This window comes from Bos taurus, chromosome 17 (genome assembly GCF_002263795.3).
Source record: "Bos taurus isolate L1 Dominette 01449 registration number 42190680 breed Hereford chromosome 17, ARS-UCD2.0, whole genome shotgun sequence".
NCBI lineage: Eukaryota > Metazoa > Chordata > Mammalia > Artiodactyla > Bovidae > Bos > Bos taurus.
The window spans coordinates 44,196,779-44,219,384 of NC_037344.1; the positions used below are offsets into that span (position 1 = coordinate 44,196,779).

Sequence of the window (22,606 nt, forward strand, 5' to 3'; positions counted from 1 at the left end):
GGTTGGGAGGTACCATTTCCTGAGTCCACAAAGACTATCAGAGTTGTTCAGGAGAGCCAGGTGGACATTTCTGTTGGATATGGTGGTACCCTGCAGATGCTGGTGGACAGATGGGTAGGCATGTGTCTCAGTTCAAAGGTCTGGACAGGTTACAATGAATAGGTCCAGCTAGGTGAACTCAAAGAGCAATTGTGCCCTTGGAAGAGGACCAAGGGCAGTGTGCACGTGATGAACAAGTGAAGGCAGTGGAGGAGGGGCTGAAGGTTGAGGAACCCATCAGAAATGAGAGAAATGGAGAGATTTGTGTTTCAGAGTCAGAAAAAGAAGCCTCAAAAATGGTTACCTATGAGGTGGCCCAGAGAGGTTAAGTAATGTTACATCAGAGAAGTTCAGGTTGGATATGGTGGTGATGGTAGTGCTGGGTTTTGCTATTTCCAGAGCAGAGTGTGAATGTAGATATGTGTTGGACAGAAGTGGAAGGAGTGGGGTGGAGGGAACAAGTTGGTTGCCAAAATGGGACTCATCAGTAGATAGCCAGGTAGGCTTCATCAGTGTGTCCTGTTTAGTGGGAAGAGAGTGGAGGCTTGAGGAGAATCCAGTGAGGTACCATGGTACAGAATCAGTCTAAAAATCAGTAGGCTTCCTGTTTACCAGTTTATCAGTTAGCTTATTTACAGTGGTGATAAAACAGTTCAATTACTATGAACCTAAGCAATGCAGGGTACTTACACAAAGAAAACTTTACAACTTCAGTAATATAGTGTCTGCACTTCCCAGCCATGGATCTCAGCACTTTACAGATACAAACTAATCCTCACAGCAACCTTATGAGGAAGACAGATGACACAAATGATGAAGAAATTGCTTAACAGGAAATGTCATTGTTATGTTATACATGGAATTAAAATTGGTTGATGTGAGATTAGGTGCTTGGGGAAGGCCTCATGGAGGCGGTGACGTTTGCCAGGTCTGTGGTACCAGAGCAGGCCAGCCTTGGGAGAAGCAGGTGAATGAACATGCAGAGTGGGAACAGCCATGGCCTAGGCCGCGAGGTGGGGGAGGTTTGGTGCCTTTGTAAACAGGAAAGAAAGTCCCCTGTGGCTGTGGTTGTGGGGGAGGGAAGGGGAGGAGACAGACAAAAGGATGTCAGAGGCCCAGTCAGACTGGGAAGCTGAAAAAAGCACAACATGACTTAACTTGGTTTTTCAAAGCCCTTCTGGCTGCTAAGTAAAGTGTAGGTGAAGTAGGGCAGAGGTGACCGGGGGTCCAAATGAGAGGTGGCGGGTGTGCTGTCTAGGGCAGTAGAAATGGAGAACCTAGATAAAATTGAGGTGTGTTTCAAAGTCGAATCCTCTTTTCTGAGAATCAGCTTACGCTTGTCAACTAGTCCGTCGTCCCCCTTTTTTTCTTTTTTTTAACTGCATTGTCTTTGTTGCTGCGCATGGGCTTTCTTGAGTCTTGGTGAGCAGGGGCTACTCTCTAGTTGTAAGTGTTTGGGCTTCTCGTTGCAGCGGCTTCTCTTGTTGTGGAACATGGGCTCTAGGGCCTGTGCACATGGGCTTCGTTGCCCTGTAGCATGCAGAATCTTCCCAGAGCCCTGATCGGACAGTGTCCCCTGTATTGGCAGGCAGATTCTTAACCACTGGACTACCAGGGAAGTCCTAGATGTGTCTCTTTTAAATAGCATCATTCTTTTTTTTTTTATAAATCCGTCTGTCAGTCCTTTTACTTAACTGGACCACTTCTTGATCTTGATCACTAATGTAATTACTGATTTAAATTACCGTCTTACTATATTTTTTTCTATTTGTTATATCTGATGTTTTCTTTTTTGTTTCTTCTCTCTTGCCTTTTTTATACTGATAATTTTTTATTCTTTTTCTCTCTAAGCAGTTTGGAAATCAAACACATTCTTTCTTACTTTTTTAAAAAATTGAATGTATTACTTTGTATTCAAGTATAACTGATAACAATGTTGTGATAGTTTTCAGGTGGACAGCAAAGGTTCTCAGCCATACATACACATGTATCCATTCTCCTCTAAACTCCCCATCCCATCCAGGCTGCCATGTAACATTGAACAGAGTTCCCTGTGCTATAGTAAGTTAAACACCGTTATTTCTTACTTAAAAGGTTTTTTAAATTTAAGTTTTTATTTTGACATAGTTTTAGATCTTAGAAATGTTGCAAGAATAATACATAAGTTATTTTATACCCTTCATTCAGATTCCTCAATACTAAAATTTTACTGGACCTGCTTTATTTTCTCTCACTCTTCATTCCTGGCTCCTCTCCTCTTTTTCTCTCCACGTACATACAGTTTTTTTGTTTTGTTTTGTTTTTTAACTGAAAGTCATTTGCAGGCATGATTTTCCTTTATCTCTAAATATTGCAGTTCTTACCAATGAGAATAATATTTTACATAACCACTGATTCAGGATATTAACATTAATACAATGTTGTTATTTCATTTACAGGTCTTATTTCAATTTTGCCAAATGTTCTTTATAGAAATGTTGGGAATACTGTCCTTGATAGGTAAAGAATAACTTAAAGTGTGCATTGCAGTGGGTTGTCCTAGATCTTTCATCTAACCTGGAAATGATAGCTTGCAGTGAATGGTATTGGATTCATGATCTCTGAAGAAGATTTAGCTTTGGGATCAGGGACCAGCCTTGATTACTCAGAGCTTTTGTGTGGCAGAAGTTTTATTACAGTGAAAGGAACAGAGAAAGCTTCTGACGTAGACATCAGAAGGGGGATGGAGAGTGCCCCCCTCGCTAATCTTAGCAAGGGAGTTATATACTTTTTCAATTGGTTATTACAGTAAATCAAAAGAATGTCTCAAGTTTGTAAAGGTCTTACCAGACCCACTCCCACAATTTACATTTTATGATAATGGGATTAGAACTAACAATAGAAAAATCTTACCAGACCCACTCCCACAACATACAGTTGCTTAACATTTTATGTGACTAAGATGAAGGAATGTAGAAAAAAATGTTTGTCCTTTTCTCCTTGAGAGCCCCAGACCCCTTTCTCTTCCCAAAGCACCCCAGACTTCTTATCAACCTACCTAAGAATTAACTCTCTCAGAAAGTTTCTCAGTCTTTCTTGTTAAGACATAATGGTTATGGAGTCCAGGGCATTTTGTGGAATATCCCTCAGTTGGGGCTGTCTGCTGCTGCTTCTGATTTGTTTCTGAAATGATGCATTCTACTTTGTCTCATCAGGGCACTGGTGACTGCTGGTGTGAACTTGACTCACTTGGTGAAGGTGGTGTCTGCTTTCTCCCCTGTAAAGTTACTCTCTGTCTTGTATCAGTTGGGAGATAATGAGACTAAATAAATATCTTCTTACTCCTCAAACTTTTGCCCACTCATTTAGCCCCCATGCATGATTCTTGAATGAAGTTTTGTTTTGTTTTGTTTTTTAAGAAGAAAAAGCTGTCTTTATTTGCTGGTAGTTTGTTATTATATACAGAAAATCCTAAAGACTCCACCAAAAGAGTGCTAGAGCTAATAAACAAATTTAGTAAATTTGCAGGATACAAAATTAGTTTCCAAAAATCAGTTGAAGTTTATACACTGACAATAAAATATCAGAAAAAGAAATTTATAATTTCATCAAAAAGAATAAAGTAGGAATAAATTTAACCAGAAATTGAGAGATCTATACACTGAAAATTCTAAGGCATTAATTAAAAAAAAGAAGGTACAAACAATGGAAGTAAATTTACCGTTGAACAACATGAGTCTGAATTGCAGGGAACCACTAATCTGTGGATTCTTTTTCAATAAATACATATGCCAGTACTACCCAATCTTCAGTTGGTTGAATTTGTGGATGTAGAACTGCAGATACTCTGGGCCAGCTGTAATGTTACATGTGTGAATTTTCAACTGCATGGGAGTTGATGCCTCTAACCCCCGTGTTAGTCAAGGGTCAACTACATATTCCATGCTCATTAATTGGAAGAATTAATACTATTAAAATGTCCATACTCCCCAAACAACCTACAGATTCAATGCAATCCTTATCAAAATTCTAATGACATTTTCACAGCGATATAAAGAAATTCCTAAAATCTATTTGGAACCACAAAAGACTACAAATAGCCAAAGCAATCTTGAGATAGAATAACAAAGCTGAAAGTATCATACGTCCTTATTTTAAACTGTATTACAGTGCTATAGTAATCAAAACAGTATAGTATTGGCATAAAAACAGACACATGGATCAGTATAACAGAATGTGTGTATGTGTGCTCAGTTGCTCAGTCATGTCTGACTCTTTGCAACCCTGTGGACTGTAGCTTGCCAGGCTCCTTCTGTCCGTGGGATTATCCCAAGAACATGAGTGGGTTGCCATTTCCTTCTTCAATATAACAGAATAGATAGTCCAGAAATAAATCCATGCATATATGGTCAGTTTCCTACAGTGGAGCCAAGAATATATAATGAGAAAATAGGTTCTTCAATAAATGGGGTTGAAAAAACTGGACAGCCACATAACATAAACAGTGAAACTGGATTCCTATTTTATACCACAGACAAAAATCAATTCAAAATACATTGAAGTCTTCAATATAAGACTGAAATGGTAACACTAGAAGAAAAATAGGAATAAGCACCTTAATATTGGTCTTGACAGTATTTTGGATTTGAAACCAAAAGCAAACTTAACTAAGTGTGACTCAGTTCAGTCGCTCAGTTGTATCTGACTCTTTGCTACCCCGTGGACTGCAGCACACCAGGCTTCTCTGTCCATCACCAACTCCCGGAGTTTACCCAAACTCATGTCCATTGAGTTACTGATGCCATCCAAACATCTCATCCTCTGTCGTCCCCTTCTCCTCCCGCCCTCAATCTTTCCCAGCATCAGGGTCTTTTCCAATGAGTTAGTTTTTTGCATCAGGTGGCCAAAGTATTGGAGTTTCAGCTTCAACATCAGTCCTTCCAATGAACACTCAGGACTGCTCTTCTTTAGGATGAACTGGTTTGGTCTCCTTGCAGTCCAAGGGACTCTCAAAAGTCTTCTCCAACACCACAATTAATACATCAAACTAAAAAGCTTCTCCAAAGCACAGGAAACCATCAAAAATGAAAAGGCAATCAGTGGTGTGCATATATAGAGAGAAGGCCACATGAGGATGTGGTGAAGAGATAATGACTTTAACAAGCCAAGGAGAGGGGCCTCAGAAGAAACCAAATCTGTCACCTTGAACTTGGACTTCCAGCATCCAGAACATGATATCTGAATTAAGCTCTTAGAGACTTGACGCTTCCACTTCAGAGGGCACAATTTCCATCCCTTGTTGGGGAACTAAAATCCTGGCAGAAGCACCTCTGTGCTGCTGTCTCCAAGGGCTGCGTCCCACCTTGGCCTAAGCCCAGCAGCCCCACAGTGCCCAGGAAGCCCCAGCAACAGCCCATCTCCTCTTGTGTGAGTTTTTTTGTACTAGTTGACAAATGAATTTAATTTCATTATTCTTTTACACTCATTAGATACCTACCTACTGTTGGAAAGCTGTGCCTCCCCTTCCCCTCATTTTTCAATCTGCTCTGCTGTTTCCTTTTAGACTCTAGTGCAGCTTATGGTAGACTTTCTTGGTCTGTGTGTCACCTACTTCTCACTTGCCCACCTGTCTCTCCACACTGCTTGTAGAGAATTTCTTCCAGTTTGTCTTTTCATTTACTAATTCATCCTAGTGGTGGCTGCTTAGTCGTGTCCGACTCTGCGACCTCAATGAACTATAGCATGCCAGGATCCTCTGTCCTTGGAATTCTCCTTAGTGGGTAGCCATTCCCTTCTCTAGGGGTCTTCCCAATCCAGGGGTTGAATCCAGGTCTCCTGCATTGCAGGCACAATCTTGACCAGCTGAGCCTCCTGGAAGCCCAGTTTATCCTAATTTGCTATTAAACAGATTTTGGTTAATATGTTTTTTTCATTCCTGTAAGTTCTTTTTAGTTCTTTTCAAATGTGCTTGCTAGGTCATTTGTCCAAACCCTTGCCAAGTCATGCAGCTTGCCTTTATATCTTCAAATCTAATATTTGATTTATAACCAGCACCCGTCAGTTGCACTGTCTTTTGGCCTCGAGGTTTTCTGTTGTTTGTGGTTCTTGTTCATGTCATTGTGTTTTCTGAAAGCTTTTCTTTTGGGCTGGTCATTTGTTCTTAAAAATATCTTCTAAGGAAAAATTTTAAATGTGGGATGAGGGTACCTTACTCCAAAATACTTTGAAATATTTTGAAGCAGCTTCAGTTATTTCATCTCTATGTACTTCACCAGGCATTAAAAAACCTATGTTTTCTTAAGTAATTATAATACTACTATTTCAGCTAATAAAATAATTCCCTGGTGTCATGTAATACCTGCTTTTTGTTCAGATTCCTATTTCCCCTTTTAATGTTGCAGTTTTTCAAATCAAAATCCAAACAAGGTACACACTTCTTACCATTACCCACTTTAAGTCTCATTTAATCCAGAGTAACCCATCATTCATTCTTTTCTCCCACCATTGTCGTTTTAAAGATGCTGAGCCATTAGTCGCATAGAATATCCTTCATTTTAGGTTTATCTTTGTTTTCTTGTGGTCACTTTAACATATTTTCTGTCACCAACATTTCTAGTAAACTGAAATTTAGCTTTAAAGACTTTTAGATTCATTAATTAATGTTTGGGGGCAAGGATTCTTGTTGACGCCTTGTTTTGTCACCTCAGGAAGCACGTTGTCTGGTTGACTCACTCTTGACGATGCAAAGATTGGTTGGTGGGGTCAGGGGGTGATGGTGTAGTGGTGGTGCTGGAAAGTGTCCCATCAACCTTTTCTCATAGTGTTCCTCCTTTAATGACCTTCCCTTCAGCCAGTTGTTTCACGGTATTTACAAAGTAGTGACTTGCTAACTCTACCATTCTTTCCATATTAGTAGCAGGAGTTTTCTGAATTTACAACCCTTCTCTTAAAAAGAACATTCCTTCATTAATAGAACTGTTCAGTAATCCAGAGACACAGTTTGGATAGGCTTGGCAGATACATGCTTAATTTTTTTTCCTTTAATTGCCAGTTTTCACTAAGGGGATGGTGCCCTAGTTACCTCCGTCGGTGACAACAGTGAGTTTTTTGTTTATTTATTTGCTTATTTTTGGCTGCAGTGGGTCTTTGTTGCTGCACGTGGGCTTTCTCTAGTTGCAGCAAATGTGGGCTACTCCACTTGTGATGCTTGGGCTTCTCATTGTGGAACATGGGCTCAGTTGTGGTGCACGAGCTTAGCTGCCCCATGGCATGTGGGATCATCCTGAACCAGGGATGGAACCTCTGTCCTCTGCATTGACAGGAAGATTCTTAACCACTGGACCACCTTGGAAGCCCACTGATTTTTTTTTCTATTTTTTACATTTGAATATGATTAAAAACTCATACATCTTAATACGTTCGTTTAGTTTCAATCAGTTGCAGTCAGTATTCTTTTAGCAGGTTACATTGTCCCAGCATTAACCAAAGGGAACCTTTTCAGCTTGACTCTGAGCCTTTTTTTGAAAGACTGTTTGTCTTAGCTGGCTTTCTGGCTTTCCTGATTTTGGGCCCAAGAAGATGCTCAGGGCTCCTTTGAGTATTTCCTGTCCCAGATGTGGAATCAAGCTTTTATCCAGGAATCTATTCCTTTTAGTAGGGAATGTGCTTGGGGATCTCAACTGATACTGGAATGTCATTACTTCTAGGCTCTTTCAGTAAGGAGACCTAGGGATCTTTGGAAAGCAAAAAAATTACAGTTCATATTGATGTTTCCAATTCAAATTATAGAGTTCCAATTCAATTTTTTTTTTTAATTACTCCGTTTGGGGTGGAAGTAACCCAGTTGTTCACTGTGAGATGAATGGATAAACAATGGAGTGTGTATGTGTATATTCAACCTTAAAAAGAAATGAATTCTGACACATGCTACAATATGGATGAACATTGAGGACATTATTTTCAGTGAAATAAACCAGTCACAAAAGGACAGATACTACAACATTCTACTTACGTGAGGTTCTGTTACTGAACCAGGTTTGTTCACCTAACATGCAGTGAGCCAAATGCTGGGATGCTGAAGTTTGTAGCAGAGAGAGTTTATTCATGAGCCAGCCAAGTGAGGAGATGGGAGACCAGATGTCAGATCTCCATCCTTGAAGGCAAGGGACTTGAAATATTTATGGGATAAAGAACTGGTGGTGATGGTTTAATTGCTAAGTTGTGTCCAACTCTGCAACCCCATGGACTGTAGTCTGCCAGGCTCCTCTGTTCATGGGATTTTTCCAGGCAAAAATACTGGAGTGGGTTGCCATTTCCTTCTTCAAGGGATCATCCTGAAAGTACAGGGAAAGGTGATATTGGAGGTAGGGAAAAGATAGGCAGACCTATCTCAGTTACATGCTTCTTTATGGAATACGTGTTCAAAAATAGAAGCACTTAGCATGATTTGAGGTGGAATTTTTAACCCTCTGACATCAGAAGGTCATTCATTGGACATGTATACAGGACCAGTTTTTAGAGTTAGTGGTCCTAGCCAGTCTTGGCTGCCTTGAACTGGACGAGTGCTGACTCCAGGTTTCTGCAAAACATCTTAAGAGCTCATTACTATGACCCATGTATCAGAGGTGTTACCTAGGGGGCGGTTAGGGAATCAAGAGATAATTAAGGCAAACTTGGTCGGTGAGGGTGGCTTATAAGTAGAGGCGTTTTTAACAAGCTGTTCCCTTAGCTACTGTTCTGTAAGACAAGCTCAAGAATTTCTGTTGGTCGTTTAATCCTTTCTGTTAATCCTATGGGGCATGGTTTCAGTTCCTAGAGGAGTCAGAATCAGAACGTATGATCCATGATGGTTGTCAGGGAGCCATGGTAGGAGGAGAATGGGAAGTTGTTGTTCAGAGGATGTAGTTTTGCAGGGTGAAGAGTTCTGAAGATGAATGTGAATGCTGGTAATTGTTACACAGCACCGTGAGTGTACTTCATTGCACTTAACTGTTTACTTAAAAGTGGTTAAGATCATAAGTTTTATATTATGTATTTTATGTTATCACAAGATGAGTTGTGACTCTTACCTCACCCAATACAAAAAAATTTTACTCAAAATAGAACATAGACTTAAATGTAAGAGCAAAAGCATAACATTTCTACAAGAAATCACAGGGGAAAATATTCACACCCTTTCTCTGAGGCTAAAGTTCTTAGAAAGCTCTTTTATAGACTGTGCTTTTGGAGTTACAAATGGACAACACCAGGATAAAAACTTTTGAACGTCAAAGTCACTATTTAGAAAATGAAAAGATAAGTCACAGACTGGGAGATAGTATTATATTTGCAAATCATGTTCCTAATAACAGATATGTCCAGAGTGTATGAAGAACACTTACAGTTCAATAAGAAGACATAACCCAGTTTAAAAAATGGGCAAAGGATTTGAAACAGACACATCACCAGAGAAGATGAATAGATGGGAAGCACCTGGAAAGATGTTTAACATCATGAGTCATAAGGGAAATACAAATTATTATCATAATGAAGCTCCACTTTATACCCTCTAGAATAGCTGTAACCAAAAAGAAAATGTTGACAATGATGCAGAAAAATTGGAACCACTACAGACTGCTGGTAGGAATATAAAATTGTGCAGTCACTTTGTAAAGGTTAAATATAAAGTTAAATATAAACTTACTATACAGTGCAGCAATTTTACTTCTTGGAATTTACCCACGGTAAAGGAAAACATGTTCACACAAAGATTTGTATAATAACTCAGGACTATAATCTAAATGTGGATTAAGTCGTGAATGTACAGACAGAATGGAACACTATTCAGCAATAAAGGAGCAAACCGCTGGTGTGTCTGTAACATGAATAAACCTCCAGAGCGTTGTGCTGAGTGAAAGAAGGCAGGCACAGTGTCTAGTATGGTCCCTGTCATATGAAACGTCCAGATAATGCAGATCTGTGGACAGAAGCAAGGCAGTGATTGCCTGGGGATCAGAGGTGTGAGAATGACCTTGGTTTCAGAGGAATCTTTGAGACAGTAGGAATGCTACAAACCTGGATTAAAACTTCCACTTATTAAAAATCATTGAATTAAAAAAATACTCGTTTATAAAAGCTTTATTGGGGTATGATTTATATACCATAAAACTCACCCTTTTAAAAAAATTAATTCATTTTTTGCTGCTACTGCTGCTGCTAAGTCGCTTCAGTCGTGTCCGACTCTGTGCGACCCTATAGACGGCAGCCATCAGGCTCCCCCATCCCTGGGATTCTCCAGGCAAGAACACTGGAGAGGGTTGCCATTTCCCTCTCCAATGCATGAAAGTGAAAGTGAAGTCGCTCAGTTGTGTCCGACTCTTAGCGACCCAATTGCTTTACAGAATTTTGCTGTTTTCTGTCAAACCTCAACATGAATCAGCCATAGGTATACATATATCCCCTCCCTTTTGAACCTCCCTCCCATCTCCCTCCCCATCCCACCCCTCTAGGTTGATACAGAGCTCCTGTTTGAGTTTCCTGAGCCATAGAGCAAATTCCCTTTGGCTATCTATTTTACATATGGTAATGAAAGTTTCCATATTACTCTTTCCATACATCTCACCCTCCCCTTCTCTCTCCCCATGTCCATAAGTCTATTCTCTATGTCTGTTTCTCCATTGTTGTCCTGTAAATAAATTCTTCAGTACCATTTTTCTAGATTCCATATATGTGTGTTAGAATATGGTATTTATCTTTGTCTTTCTGACATATTTCACTCTGTATAATAGATTCTAGGTTCATCCACCTCATTAGAACTAACTCAAAAGCCTTCATTTTTATGGCTGAAAACTCACCCTTTTAAAGTGTACCTTCATTTTTAGTTTTCAGTTCAGTTCAGTTCAGCCGCTCAGTCGTGTCCAACTCTTTGCAACCCCATGAATCGCAGCACACCAGGCCTCCCTGTCCATCACCAACTTCCAGAGTTCATTCAGACTCACGTCCATCGAGTCAGTGATGCCATCCAGCCATCTCACCCTCTGTCGTCTCCTTCTCCTCCTGCCCCCAATCCCTCCCAGCATCAGAGTTTTTTCCAGTGAGTCATCTCTTAGCATGAGGTGGCCAAAGTACTGGAGTTTCAGCTTTAGTATCATTCCTTCCAAAGAAATCCCAGGGCTGATCTCCTTCAGGATGGACTGGTTGGATCTCCTTGCAGTCCAAGGGACTCTCAAGAGTCGTCTCCAACACCACAAAAGCATCAATTCTACGGCACTCAGCTTTCTTCACAGTCCAACTCTCACATCCATACATGACCACTGGAAAAACTATAGCCTTGACTTATTTTTCACAGTTGTCTAAATATTACCATCTCCAATTCCAGAACATTATCATTATTTCCAAAAGAAACCCTGTCCCTATTCAAAACACAGAAGAAACCCTGTCCCCATTCAAAAGAAGCCCTGTCCGCATTCAAAACCCAGTGTCTATCCCCTCCTTCCCCTGTCCCCTTGTCAGCCATTTAGCCTACTTTGTGTTTTCATGAATTTCCCTTTTCTAGACATTGATACAAATAGAATCATATCACGTGTGTGGCCTTGTGTATCTGGCTTCTTTCATTTAACAAGCGTTTTCAGGGTGGCTTTGTGTTGGTCTCAGCCTGTCAGTAATGATGCTGTGACTAGGAATGCCTGGGGCGGGGGCTCACCTGGGCCCCACTAGTCACAGCCCCCACAGACATTTCCCCAGTGAGCCAGTGCTATGGTTGGACCTGCCCTTGTGCTTCTTACTGTGATTACAAGATGCATCTCAGCGACAACCATCAGGGATCTTTAAAAACATAAAGTTTATTACTGAGCACCCTGGGAGTAGGTGGCACAACAGGGCCACACAGCAGAGAAAGAGCGAGAATGTGGACTTGGAGTTATGCCTATATTTGCATCACTGGGGCTTTCCAGTTCATTATTTATTGGTGAATTTAAAATATAATTAAGAATTAAAGGCACAGGAAGGGAAGAGCGGGATCAATCAAATGAGCAGTCATCCAGGTCACCCAGGGCTTTCTACAAGGGGACTGTCAAGGCGGGCAGCCTGGCTCTTTATCTAGTTGTGTGGCTGGAAATGAACTTACCCAAGATTGATGTCTCTGAAGTGGTACCTCAGAAATCAGAAGCTTTTGGTACAATCAGGCATTTGCATTATAGTCAAAAAAAGCTAATTGGCTAATTGTCAGGTACCTGTACAGTGTAGTACAGAAGTTCATCATATAGTAGCATTCTTCAGTGCTTTATTCCTTTTTATGGCTAAATAATGTGTAGATCACATTTGGTTTATCCATTCATCCATTGATAGGTATTTGACTGTTAGAGTCATGCCATTAAAAACATTTGTGTGCAAGCCTTTCTGTGGACATAGGCTTTTAATTCTCTTGAGTGGATACCTAGGAATGGGATCTCCAGGTAATACAGTGATTCTGGGTTTAACACCTTGAGAAACTTCCAAGCTGGGTCCAAAGTGGTTGCTCCATTTTACATCCCCACCAGCTGTGCAGGAAGGTTAAAAACTTTACTCTTGTATCTTTTTGTCATGTGCTAGATATCTTGGGTCATAATAACAGTGATATAACTGTCATGTCCTATAGCGAACATAAGATGGTTTTAAAATAATAACAATTTGTTACTACTGGCAGGGGTACTAAATGAAGTTTAGTAAGTCTTTATACCTCATTTTATCCAAGGAATACATAGTTAAATACCACATGTTAAGGTCAGGAAGAAATATGATTGTCTCTTACAGTTTTGTTTCCAGTTGTATAAACAAATGTATTTGTTGACATTTATTTTCCACTTTAGTGATTGCCTTCCCTCCTCCTTTTGATCATGTAAAATATTTACATGATTCAAAACTAGTAATGGAAATAAAAACAAAGGTAAACAAATGGGACTTAATTAAACTTAAAAAGCTTTTGCACAGCAAAGGAAACAATAAACAGATTAAAAGACAAACCTCAGAATGGGAGAAAATAATTACAAATGAAACAACTGACAAAGGATTAATTTCCAAAATAAACAAGCAGCTTATGCAGCTCAATACCAGAAAAACAAACAACCCAATCCAAAAAATGGACAAAAGATGTAAACAAACATTCCTCCAAAGAAAACATACAGATGGCCAACAAACACATGAAAGGATGCTCATCGCTCTAATGAGAAATGCAAATCAAAACTACAATTAAGTATCACCTCACACTGGTCAGAATGGCCATCAATAAAATATCTACAAACAATAAATGTTGGAGAGGATGTAGAGAAAAAGGAACCCTCTTGCACTGTTGGTGGAATGTAAATTGATACACTATGGAGATTCCTTGATAAACTGGGAATAGAACTACCATATAACCCAGCAGTCCCACTACTGGGCATATACCCTGAGAAAACCAAGAGACACATGTACCCTGGTGTTAACTGCAGCACTTTTTACAATAGCTAGGATATGGAAGCAACCTAGATGTCCATTTACAGGTGAATGGATACAGAAATTACTATACATATATACAGTGGAATATTGCTTGCTTGCTAAGTCGCTTCAGTCATGTCCAACTCTGTGCGACCCCATAGACAGCAGCCCACCAGGCTCCCCCATCCCTGGGATTCTCCAGGCAAGAACACTGGAGTGGGTTGCCATTTCCTTCTCCAATGGAATATTACTCAGCTATATTTGAGTCAGTCCTAATGAGGTAGATGAACTTAGAGCCTGTTTACAGAGTGAAGTAAGTCAGAAAGAGAAAGACATATATTAATGTATGTGTATGGAATCTAGAAAGATAGTACTGATGAACCTGTTATTTGCAGAGCAGCAATGGAGGTGCAGACGTAGAGAGCAGACTTGTGGACACAGTGGGGAAAGGAGAGGGTAGGACGAATTGAGAGAATAGCATGGAAACATACATTGCCATATGTAATATAGAAAGAAATGGAAATTTGCTTTGTAGACACAGAGAGCTCAATTTAGTGCTCTGTGACAACCTAGAGGGGTGGGATGGGGTATGAGATGGGAAAGGGGTTCAGGAGGAAGGGGACATATGTATACCTGTGTCTGATTCATGTTGATGTATGGCAGAAGTCAACACAATATTATAAAGCAATTGTCCTCCAATTAAAAAAAAATGTATAAAGTAAAAAGATGGAAGCATGCCTGCATCCAGACAAGCTTCCATGTCTCCTACTCTATCCCTTCCCTCCTCCAGAGGTAATCCAAGTTTCTAGTTCATCTTAGTGATTCTTTTGGAAGTAAACACATACATACCTGACCTGACTCAACACTTAGCCTTGTCAGGAAGCCTTTTTTCTGCCTCTTGCCCTGGGTTTCCTAGAGCTCAATATGCCCTGTATTCTAACGTGTTTCACCCATTTTTACACCGTGTATTTTGTTGTTAAAACAGCTTCTGGTATGAGCGTCCTCTGGGCCTTTCCTTCTTACTGCTTAATGCCTTTCTGCCCTCCCTTTGCTCCCCTTTCCCTCTCATCTTCTGAATCTCTTTTCTCTTCATCCCTCTCTTTGCCTGAATGTTTTTTTCTTACTTCTGCTGATTAATTTGGTCTCCGTTTCGCAGTGAAGACCCAACCTCCTGGGAGGGACTGTTTGCCCATCATTTCTCAGCAACCCCAGCACTGTTAGGTCACTTAGTGACTTTGGGAACATCTTTTTTCGTCACCTGCAGCCCTGTGCCTCAAGGGTTCAGATTCCATTTGGGAGGTGCTCTCTCTTGAGGGGGGGGCTTATTTACTGGTGACTTTGGAGATTGGCACCTGTGGCCCCTGCTCCCCCCAGCAATGCAGTTAGGTTGCATCTGCTAGATTCTGAGGTTTGTGAGGAGCCCTGTCACCTGGGTCCATTTGTCTGTGGATGTCTCTGGCTTCTTTTACTATTCTGATAGGCCTCTTGTTTCTGTTGGGAGATTAAAAGACTACACTGCCACCCTGATCTTACCCTACTCTCAATGTTTCATAACAAAAAGTAAGACTCAGTGAGAGAGATTAATTGAGTTGTTCATGGACATCCAGATATTGAGAAGAAACTCTACTGAAACAGACTGTTTCATCCAAGATCTATTTCCAGTGTCCACCCACCTAAAGTGAGTGAAAGTGAAAGTCGCTCAGTCGTGTCCGACTCTTTGCGACCCCATGGACTATACATACCGTCCATGGAATTCTCCAGGCCAGAATACTGAAGTGGGTAGCCTTTCCCTTTCTCCAGGGCATCTTCCCAACCCAGGGATCGAACCAGCATCTCCTGCATTGCAGGTGGTTTCTTTACCAGCTGAGCTATGAGGGAAGCCCAGAAAACAGGGTCATTTACTCCTTAGCACCTGGCATCATGTTCTTTTTAAGTGTCTGCCCAAAGTTGTTTAAATCTCAGGGTGGTTTCTGCCCTTTTGGGGTTCCTGGGGGTCTGTGCAGAGTCTGGGTGGAGGCTGTAGTCAGTGTGCTGGGTCCCCTATTTCCGTTTACTCTCACTTCTGTCCTCTCAGCAGCACTGGCCACAGTCTGCAGAACCCCTGAGGCAGCCAGGGTGAGTGCATTCACTAGCAAAAGAGACCAAGGTTAGAAATGTGCTCTCAAATGTGTGCTTGCTCTTGGGTCTACAGGTGCCACCTCTCCAGGAGCGAGACAGTTCATGCAATGTGAGCAGAAAGCTCCAAAGTGAGAAATCCATCCTGGATCAAGGGACCCCTGACCAGAAGCCTCTCTCTGGAGGACCCTGGCAGAGGCCCAGGAGACCTGGGGTCCTGGAGTGGCTGCTTATTTCCCAGGACCAGCCGAAAGCCAAGAAATCCTGGGTGAGTCCTTGTTTGTTTATTTCCACTTCTTTTCTTTATTCCTTTTTAATTTTTTTTTTGGTAGGGAAAGGGATGGAGGTCCTTAGGTGGGAAGGTTAAAGTAACTTTCTCCTTAGGTCATGGAAGGTCCCTGAAGTCCCCTGTTTCCTGGTTTCCGCAGACTCAATTTTCAGCTCCTCCACCCCGTAATTTTTTAAAATGCATATTGTTCTTTTTATGTGTTTACAAAATGTGTATCATTATTGATGTGAATCCATTTTTAATATATCTTCATGGCATGTACATGTGTATCTCCTGCTCTATTGCTTATATTTTTCATTAAGCACTTTGATTCATTAAGCACCATCCTGTTAGATGACCATCAGCAGTGTCTGGGTCTTCCCTTGCCTCACATTCTCTGTCACTTTTAAGTGCTGTTATTCTTTTTAATTTGAGCCATTCTGGTATGGTGGTATCTCTATGGATTTGCTTTGCATTTCCTTCTGGCATGTTTTTTGGATATTTTGTTACCTTACGTGGATGTTTTATGCCTTTTCTTATCCACTAAAAGGCGTTTTTATATTCTGGAAGCTTCTTAGAAATGCTGAGTTTCAGGCCCCACCTCAGTCCTGTTATATCACACTTTTGTTTTAACATGATTCAGTGATTTGTGCACATTGACGTTTAAAGCAAACTTGATACCAAATCCACATTCATGTTTTACCTGCAGTGCTTCTTTCACCTCCGGTATTTTGTTTTGACAGTTTTCAAACACAGGGCAAAATTGAAAGCATTTTACAGTGAACATTTGTATACTCATCACCTTGAATTTACCTTTAACATTTTTATTGTATTTGTTTTATCACGTTGTCCATATTTCCATCCCTCTGCATCTCTCATCCCATCTTATTTTTGGTGTATTTCTTAATATGTTTCAGGCAGCATGCCTCCCTCTAAATACTTCAGTTTGCATAGCATTAACTGTTGTTCAGTATTTGTTTACAAGCTGTTGTTGGGTTTTTTTTGTTTTGTTTTGTTTTTTGGCCTTTTCATTCTGTTAATGCTGTCTTTTGATGAACAGCTGTTTCTAATTTTAACTTAATTTAGTTTTTATATATTTTTTATTACTTGTGCTTTTTGTGTCCAACCTAAAAACGTTTTTCTTATCCAGAGCTCATGAAGACATCATTCTTTGTTCACATTTATCTTTTCACAGGTAGACTTATCATACATGTAGAATTATTTATGTTTGGTGTGAGTAGGAGTCAAGATGTGTTTTTTTCATCATATTGTCTAATTGCCCCAGTCTCACTGAAGTGATTGACCTCTCCTTATGTCTTGCAGTGCCACCTTGTTGTATATCAGGAGTCCATAAAAATGGTTTGGTTTCACAACTCATTCTGTTCCATTGGCCTACTTTTCTATCCTTAAGCCAGTTTCACACTATATTTATAATGTCTTGCTATCCAGATGCTTCTGGTTTTGGTTATGAATGCTGTCAACATTCATGTGTGGGTTTTTGTGTGAACATGAGTTTTCAGATCAGTTGGGTAAATATCTAGGAGCTTGACTGCTGGATTGTATGGCGATTCTGTTTAGCTTTGTAAGAGACTGTCTTCAGAGTGGCTTGCAGTTTTGCATTCCCACCTGCAAAGAATGAGAGTCCTTGTTCCTCATACTGACCAGTAGTTGGTATTGTCAAGTTGTTAAACATTTCGCCATTCTAATAGAAGTAAGGTGGTATTTCATTGTGGTTTTAAGTTGCATTTTGCTAATGGCTGACTAGTATTATTGAGTATCTTTTATATGTGTTTTATTCTTTTTATATCTTTGGTGAAATATCTGTTAGAGCTTTCCCTCATTTTAATAAAAATGGATTGGGTTGTTTTCTTGTCACTGTTTTTTTTTTTAATTCTTTTTTTTTTTTTTTTACTGAGGTATAGTTGATTTACAATATTTCTGTTTTGTAAATAAGCTCATTTGTACCCTTTTTAAAGATTCCACATATAATTGATAATATATATATCTCTCTCCTCTGACTTACTTCACTCAGCACGGCAATCTCTAGGTCCATCCCTGTTGCTGTAAATAGCATTATTTTGTTCTTTTTTATGGCTGAGTAATATTCCATTGTGTGTGTGTGTGTGTGTGTGTGTTCAGTCACTCAGTTGTGTCTGACTCCTTGCTACCCAATGGACTGCAGCACACCAGGCTTCCCTGTCCTTCACTATCTCCTGGAGTTTGCTCAAACTCATGTGCATTGAGTCCATGATGCCATCTAACCATCTCATCCTCTGTCACCCTCTTCTCCTACACTCAATCTTTCTCAGCATCAGGATCTTTTCCAGTGAGTCAGCTCTTCACATCAGGTGGCCAAAGTATTGGAGCTTCAGCTTTAGCATCAATCCTTCCAGTGAAATATTCAGGTTAGATTTCCTTTAGGATTGACTGGTTTGATCTCCTTGTTGTCCAAGGAACTCTCAAGATTCTTCTCCAGCACCACAGTTTGAAAGCATTCATTCTTCGGCTATCTGCCTTCTTTATGGTACAACTCTCACATATGTATATGACTCCTGGAAAAACCATAGCTTTGACTATATGGACCTTTGTCAGCAAAGTGATGTCTCTGCTTTTTAATACACTAAGTTTGTCATAGCTTTTCTTCCAAGGAGCAAGTGTCCTGTAATTTCATGGCTGCAGTCACCCTCTCTAAATATGTACATACCACATCATCTTATCCATTCCCCTAGATTGCTTCCATTTCCTGGCCTCTGTAAATAATGCTGCAGTGAATATTGGGCTACATGTATCTTTTCAACTTACAGTTTTCTCCAGATATATGCCTAGGAGTTGGATATTTGTGTCATATGGTAATTCTCTTTTTAGTTTTGTAAGGAACCTCCATACTGTTCTCCATAGTGGCTGTACCAGTTTACATTCCCATCAACAACACAGAGTTCCCTTTTCCCCACACCCTCTCCAGCATCTAGTGTTTGTGGATTTTTTTTATGTTGGCCATTCTTACTGGGGTGAGATGATACCTCATTGTAGTATTGATTTGCATTTCTGTAACAATTAGTGATGTTGAGCATCTTTTCATGTGCTCTTTGGCTATCTCTTGTCATTGATTTTTAAGAGTTCTTTCTTACTCGAGATTTAAATCCTTCATAAGTGATTTCCAAATATTTTCTCCCTGTCTCTGGTTTGTCTTTTCATTTCCATGACAACAACTTTCACAGCAAAATATTTTAATTTTGGTAAAGTCTGTTTTCTAAATTTTAATTTTTTTAAATGGGTTTTGCTTTTGGTATCATATCTAAAATTTCATTGCCTAAACAAAAGTACATGAAGTAAAATTTTTTTCTCTGAAATTTGTATAGTTTTAGTTTTCACATTAAGTCTATGATCCTTCTTATGGGGTATGTTTTGAGTTTCCTTTCTTAATGTCTGTGGATGTACAATGGTCCAGCACCATTATAAAGCACCATTGTTGTAAAGATGATCCTTTCTCTGTTGAAATGCTTTTGTGTCATGTTAAAAAACAACAACAAAATCTTCAAGAGACAGTGTTTATATGGGTCTGTTTCTAGGCTCTCATTTCTGTTCATTGATTTTTGTGTCTAATTTTTCACTAGTATCATGCTATCTAGATTTCATAGGAAGTTTTAAATTGGGCTAGTGGCAAATGCTTAACCTTTGTTCCCTCAGAATTGTTATGGCTGTTCTAGTTTTTTGTCCTTTCATATTAATTATGGAAGAGCTTGTGGATAGCTACAAAAAACTTGTTAGTAAATCTATGAATCAAATTAGGGAGAATTCACATCTTAACAATACCAACTTTTCCAACCTGTGAACACCCTGCATCTTTTCATTTTTTTAGATCTTTGATTTTTTAAAACACTGTATTTTAGAGCATACATGTCTCTACATACATATTTTAACATCTTAACCATTTTAAGTGACACTTCAGTGGTATTAAGTTTATTCTTTTTATTTATTTATTTTTGGCTGCGCTCAGTCGTCATTGCTTTTATGAGGGCTTTCTCTAGTTATGGTGAGCGGGGGCCTCTCAATGCGGTGGCCTCCTCTGTTGTGCTCCTAGAGCTGGTGCTCTAGGCCTGGGCTTCAGTAGCTGCAGCACACTAGCTCGATAGTTGCAGCTCTCAGATTCTAGAGTGTGGTGGGCTCAGTAGTTGTGGTGCACAGGCTGAGTTGCTCTGCAACATAGGGAATTCCTGGACCATATAGTAATTCTAATGTTTAATTTTTTGAGGCGCCATCAAACTGTTTTCCACAGCAATTACACAACATTATATCCCCACCAGCCATGTACAGGTGTTCCAGTTAATCTGTATCCTTGCCAACCCTTGTTAATTTTCATGGTATTTGAGAGCCATCCGTGTAAGATGAATCTCATTATAGTTTTGATTTTCATTTTCCTTATGATTAATGATGTTCACCATCTTCATGTGTTTATTGGCCATTTGTGTCTTCCTTGGGAAAATGTCTATTTACATCCTTTGATCACTTTTGAAGAATTTTTTTTCGTTGAGTTTTAGTTCTGTATGTATTCTGGATATTAACCCCTTATAAAATATGTGACTTACAGATACTTTCTCCCATTTTGGGAGTTGCCTTTTACAATGTTGATGTTGTGTTTTGATGCAAAAAATTTTTAAATTTTCATGAAGTCCAGTTGATTGGTATTTTCTTTTATTGCTTGTGCCTTTTGTCATATTCAAGAAAGCACTGTCAAATCTAACATCGGGAAGCTTTTGATGCTATGTTTTCCTCTGAAGAATTTTACATAGTTTTAGGTTTTACATTTAGGTCTTTGATCTATTTTGAGTTTGTTTTTATATATGGTATTAGATAAGGGTCCAACTTCATTTTTTTCATGTGGATATCCAGCTTTCCCAGCATCATTTAGTGGAAAGACTTTTCTTTTCCCATAAATGATCTTGGAACCATTGTCAACAATCATTTAACCATATATGCAAGGGTTTGTTTCTGATCGCTCTTCTATTCCATTGTTAACCTCTATGCAAATACCATGTTGTATGTCAGTCTTTCAGTCTTTATGCCAGTTTCACATTATTCTGGTCACTAGTTTTCTACTAAGTTTTGAAATTAGGAAGTATGAGTCCTCCAACTTTGTTCTTTTTCAAGATTGTTTTGGCTATTCAAGGTCCTTTGAGCTTTTTCATATATTTTAGGATGGGTTTTTCTATTTCTGGAAAAAATATTGAAATTTTATTAGGGATGGCATTGAATATGTAGATCACTTTGGATACTACTAACATATTATTAAGGAACATAAAGTATGTTTCTCTTTATTTATGTCTCATTTCTTTTAACAAGATTTCTAGCTTTCATTTTATAAGTCATTTACTTCCTAGGTTAAGTTATTACTTCTTTTTAAAATTTTATTTATTTATTTATTTTTGTTTGCACTGGGTCTTTGTTGCTGTGCATGGGCTTTCTCTAGTTGCGGAGGGTGCACAGGCCTCACTTCCTTGCAGTGCACAGGCTTCTCATTGCTGTGGCTTCTCTTGTTACAAGCACAGGCTCTAGGTGCGTGGCTTCAGTAGTTGCAGTTTGGGCTCTGGGTTGTGCTGGTTTCAGAGTTGTGGCACAGGAGCTCATTAGTTGTGTCTCGGTCCCGAGAGCACACAGTCATTAGTTGTAGCACATAGGCTTTAGTTGCCCATAGTATGTGGAATCTTTTCAGACCAGAAATTGAACCAGCATCCCCTGCATTGAAAGGCAGATTCCTATCCACTGTACCATCAGGGAAGTCCAAATTATTAGTTCTTTATGATACTGTTATAAATAGAATCATTTTTATAATTTGCTTTTCTGATTGATCATTGTTAGTGCATAAAAACGAAGCTCATTTTGGTGGGTGACTTTGTGTCCTGTTATTTGCTGAATTCATTTATTCTAACTAGGTTTTGGTGTGTATGTATGTCTGTGGAATCTTTAAGGTTTTCTACATATAAGATGATATTGTCCATGAACAGAGAAATAATATTACTCGGTTTCTAATTTGGATCCCTATTATTTCTTTTTCTTCCCCAGTGGCTCTGACTAGAACTTCCAGTGCTGTGTTGAATAGAAGTGATGAAAGCAGGCATTGGTTCCTCATTCCTGACCTTAGAGGAAAAGCTTTGTCTTTCACCATTGAGTATGATGTTCACTGTAGAGTTTTAAGATATGACTTTTATTATGTTGAAATACTTTCCTTCTGTTCCTACTTAATTGTTTTTATCATGAAAGAGTGTGGAATTTTGTCAGTGCTTCAATTGAGATAATCTTTGAGATAATCATTTTTTTAACTTCATTCTGTTAATGTGATGTATTACACTGAGCAGTTTTCCAATGTTGAACCATTCTTGCATTCCAAGAATAAGTCCCATTTGTCATGGTGTATAATCTTTTTAGGAAGCTATAACATTCTGATTTGAATTTATGCCAGCTTAACTTCAGTGACATACAAACACTGCTCCTTTACCGATCTGTCCCAACTCCTTTTGGTTGTTGATGTCATATGTTTATACACTGTGTGCCCCAAATGATAAACAGTTATTTCAAATGCATTAGTCTCTTACAAGTATATACAGGATGAAATGTAGAGTTACAAATCAAAGTTAAAATAATACTATCATTAATGATTACACAGGTATTTACCTTTGTTCAGATCTTTATTTCTTCAAGACAGCTTCTAGTTATTGTGTAGTGTGGTTTCATTTCACCTGCAGGACTCCTTTGAACATTTCTTTCCAAACAGGTCTAGTG

The 22,606-nt window shown here is 39.3% G+C and overlaps 1 protein-coding gene and 1 long non-coding RNA gene across 6 annotated transcripts in view; one reads left to right on the plus strand and one right to left on the minus strand.

Moving 5' to 3' along the window:
• The window catches only part of ZNF268 (zinc finger protein 268), a 33,954-nt gene that overhangs the window by 1,890 nt on the left and 9,458 nt on the right, over nucleotides 1–22,606 (plus strand). For all 5 annotated transcript variants that reach the window (NM_001083646.3, XM_010813819.4, XM_015475428.3 and 2 more), the window contains one exon: nucleotides 15,638–15,829. In NM_001083646.3, coding sequence (NP_001077115.2) covers nucleotides 15,638–15,829 — 192 coding nt within the window. The remainder of the gene's footprint in view (nucleotides 1–15,637; nucleotides 15,830–22,606) is intronic.
• LOC132342602 (uncharacterized) overlaps nucleotides 7,831–22,606 on the minus strand; it is a 48,101-nt gene continuing 33,325 nt past the window's right edge. Inside the window, exon 5 of the long non-coding RNA XR_009491049.1 lies at nucleotides 7,831–8,351. This is a non-coding gene — a long non-coding RNA (uncharacterized lncRNA). The remainder of the gene's footprint in view (nucleotides 8,352–22,606) is intronic.